Source organism: Medicago sativa, chromosome 7 (genome assembly GCF_051527215.1).
Source record: "Medicago sativa cultivar Bolivia chromosome 7, Bolivia_mono, whole genome shotgun sequence".
Taxonomy (NCBI): domain Eukaryota; kingdom Viridiplantae; phylum Streptophyta; class Magnoliopsida; order Fabales; family Fabaceae; genus Medicago; species Medicago sativa.
Window position 1 is genome coordinate 15,424,359 of NC_140755.1, and position 3,172 is coordinate 15,427,530.

The following is a 3,172-nucleotide window of genomic DNA, read 5'->3' on the forward strand; positions in this document are numbered from 1 at the left end:
CAAATGGTGTTGGGATTGAAATGGATATATATGTATGTATATACTTTTGCTTTAAATCATTCTTAAGTTGCAGCCCATTACTCATACACAACATGGGAGAACCATAACGATGTATCTTAAGCTATAATTGATCAGCATCTCAATATTATCATAAAAATAAACAATCAAGATTCGAAATATTTAAAATTGTTCTCTTTATATGTACTTTCGTAATCGTGGGTTCTTTCCCAGCAAATTCTCATATGCATGTGGCACTTTATTTGATATCATCAAAGCCATCATTTTTCAACTTTTATTAATTTATGTATAATCTTAATATAAATTCTTTTTTTTTTAATGTTATTCAATTTGGAGTATGAATTTTGATTACAGAACATAAGGTTGGAAATAAACATCGGGTCTGGTAAAATAGTTTTAGCCCTATTTCACTGAGCTGCTTTTTAAACCCCCTCAGTGTCTCCTAGCCCCCTTGAAACTCCCTTGAAATTATTCGGGATATAACTAACTCTCGGATGACATTTTTTTTTGGTTTTAACACCTTCAGAAGATAATTATCGAAGAACATTTTTTCGCAGAAAGAAATATTGAGGGTGTCTAAAAAGCACAACTCATTTCACTAGGTTGTTTTTCTAACAGTTAGAGTTTACGAATATTTAAGTGAAACGCACGTGTAATTCAATGGGTTAGCCTTAAGAAATTGGCAGGTTGACCTGTCAATAATAAAAATAGAAAAAAATAAGTGAAACCAACAAGGTTAACCCATTGAATTACACGTGGGATGAGTTGACCTGAGTGTGAGTATAAAAATTTTGTTTTATGTTTTGTGTATACAATGATTTTGTTTTATGTTTTGTTCACATACTACCAAACAAAGTCATTGTCGATCTCCCATCCTTAGATGCTCAAATATGTCAAATATAATACCTATCTTCTAATAGTAAACTTTCATATAAAATATACTATTAGATGCATGTTAGCTTCCGATTCGTTCCGATAAGATCCCGCATTTTCAAAGGATTCGATCAACAATCACCACTAAACAAAACATAAGGTTCATAACTTAATCAGAGTTAGCTCAGGAACCCTTGTTTTATGCCTAAATCTAAAATGTAGGTAGGTTTAGGTTATGGACCATAGTCGACCTCAAAAATCAAAATGATATGGACAATGACAAAAACTAGTAAGTTTAGAAAATTCATACATCTATAGACCACAAAGATATATGTTGAAAAAAAAATAAATTAAACAAGTTATAAAAATTTGTGGACATGCATCATCAAAACCATAAATTTGAGTCGTCCAAAGCTAACGGTTACTAATATGTTAAATCAAAATTTGTTACTCGTTAGCGTACTAATGTTTGTAATTCATACGCATTATCACAATAACAAGATCGGACAGACGGACACAAAACGGTAATAATTATAATTAAACAAGATTACAAACGAATTTATGTTTTATTGTTTTATTTGATGCAACAATTACAAGATGCCATAATGTTAATAATACACGATAAGACAAAATTCTCATGCATGCAAACAACTTATGTTACAAATAAACACTTCGATTTTAATTCTTTCATCTATTGAAATATATATTGGTAACACTTCTTCATTTCTGTTCACTAAAGAAGTGATTAATAGCTGGCATAACCTCTGGTGGTCTAGTACGAAGGAAATTCCTCAAGCCATGCTTAGCATATTTCTCTCCCTCTTCTTTGTTATCAAACACTCCCTTGGTGCGGCCATTTTTGCTTATCCTATGTAGGAAATTATCAAACCAAATAAGCAAAACATAACAAATCAAACAATTACATTAATTGTATCAATTATAATATATGTTCCTTTCTTCATTATAAAGATTATGTTGGTACAACAGTCAAAATTAGTTAAAAAATATTTTTTGTCATCTAAGAGATTACAAGACTCAATCGCGGACTATGTCGCTCTATTTAAGACGTGTGTTCCAACAAATTCTAGTAAAAACATTTGAGCTGAAAATTTAAATAATTAAATTAGAGAGAAAATTCTAAAGAGAGAAAATATGAAATCCCCCTCTAATAGATAGCAGTTTCATATTTTTTTCCGTCACTAATTTTCGTCGCTCATTTTGCTATTTCTTATTTGAATTGTACCTAACATCAGGGTTCTGGAGCAAGTTTCTTGTTAACTGGAAGACACACATGCTTGTCACAAAGGACATGGCAGCCAATAGAGGGTAAACCTATATATCAAAAGTGAAAATTCAAGTATTAAACAAAACTATAATTACTAAATAATAAAGATATCTTAAATAGTTTAAAAAAATCCATATAATGAATAAACATGAGAATAATAATAAATCAGTTTAAAGTATATATTGTACCTCTGGTTTCATCCAGCGCCCCATTAATTTGGAAAAGTGTTTCTTATACTTTGCCTTTTGGGATTAAAAAACAGACTTTTTGGTTTCTTGAATTTGAAAAAGTTGTGTTTTGCTATTTCTACAAAAAAAATTAGCAATCGTTATTTGATCTTTATTTTTCTTGAATGAACTATGATTCTATGTGCTATTTATATATATAGTAGTTGGTAAGATAGAATTTAATTTGCATGACTAGTTACAGGACTTGGTATGCTTGTATAACCTTTACAATGGGCTAATAGCTAGCACTGTAATCTAACGTCAAAAATTAAAATTTAATATTTGACTTGTAGTAAAAACCAGGGGCTAGCCTCATGTTTTTCTCTATTTTTTTAAACAAGGAAATGCAAAGAATGACTCAAACTCATGCCAATAGGGCAAAGCAGTTATTAACGACAACTATAACTATTTAATTATTTTATTCTATCCTTCAATTTTTTTTTTTATTCTAGATTATTCTCTTGTTTGTTATTGGATTGAGAAGGATATTATAAGTATATATTTTCTCGTATGATAGGCTGGAAATTTCTCGTAATATATTTTTCAACACACAACATGTATGTACAACTTGGTCACGTCAACTTTTGACTAGCGTTATATAAACTATAAAGAGAAGATAACGACCATGAAAATCACAAAATTTCTTGTTTGAAAGGACGAGGAATTTATTTCATTGGTACATTGGTTTGTATATCTCTTGACTCGTACATTGGTTTCTGATACGATTGTGAGTCGAGAAGGATATAAGCCCCAATGCCAGCGCAGACCC

At 30.4% G+C, this 3,172-nt stretch overlaps 1 protein-coding gene across 1 annotated transcript; it reads right to left on the minus strand.

Moving 5' to 3' along the window:
* Window positions 1-1,438: 1,438 nt before the first annotated feature.
* On the minus strand, window positions 1,439-3,172 carry LOC146904538 (B12D protein). Its single transcript, XM_085722563.1, has 3 exons — window positions 2,365-3,172; window positions 2,135-2,223; window positions 1,439-1,759 (listed from the first exon to the last, which is right to left on the minus strand). Exons 1-3 carry the CDS (start codon window positions 2,386-2,388, stop codon window positions 1,612-1,614), a joined length of 261 nt encoding a protein of 86 aa, XP_085578689.1. The 5' UTR covers window positions 2,389-3,172; the 3' UTR covers window positions 1,439-1,611.

Bases quoted from the DNA above. Each gene is read 5' to 3' on its own strand.
- LOC146904538 (XM_085722563.1), bottom strand. From the start codon at position 2,388: ATGGGGCGCTGGATGAAACCAGAG. The intron at 2,224-2,364 runs GTACAATATATA...TTTGATATATAG, and splicing joins GGCGCTGGATGAAACCAGAG to GTTTACCCTCTATTGGCTGC. The intron at 1,760-2,134 runs GTACAATTCAAA...TTTCCTACATAG, and splicing joins CTCCAGAACCCTGATGTTAG to GATAAGCAAAAATGGCCGCA.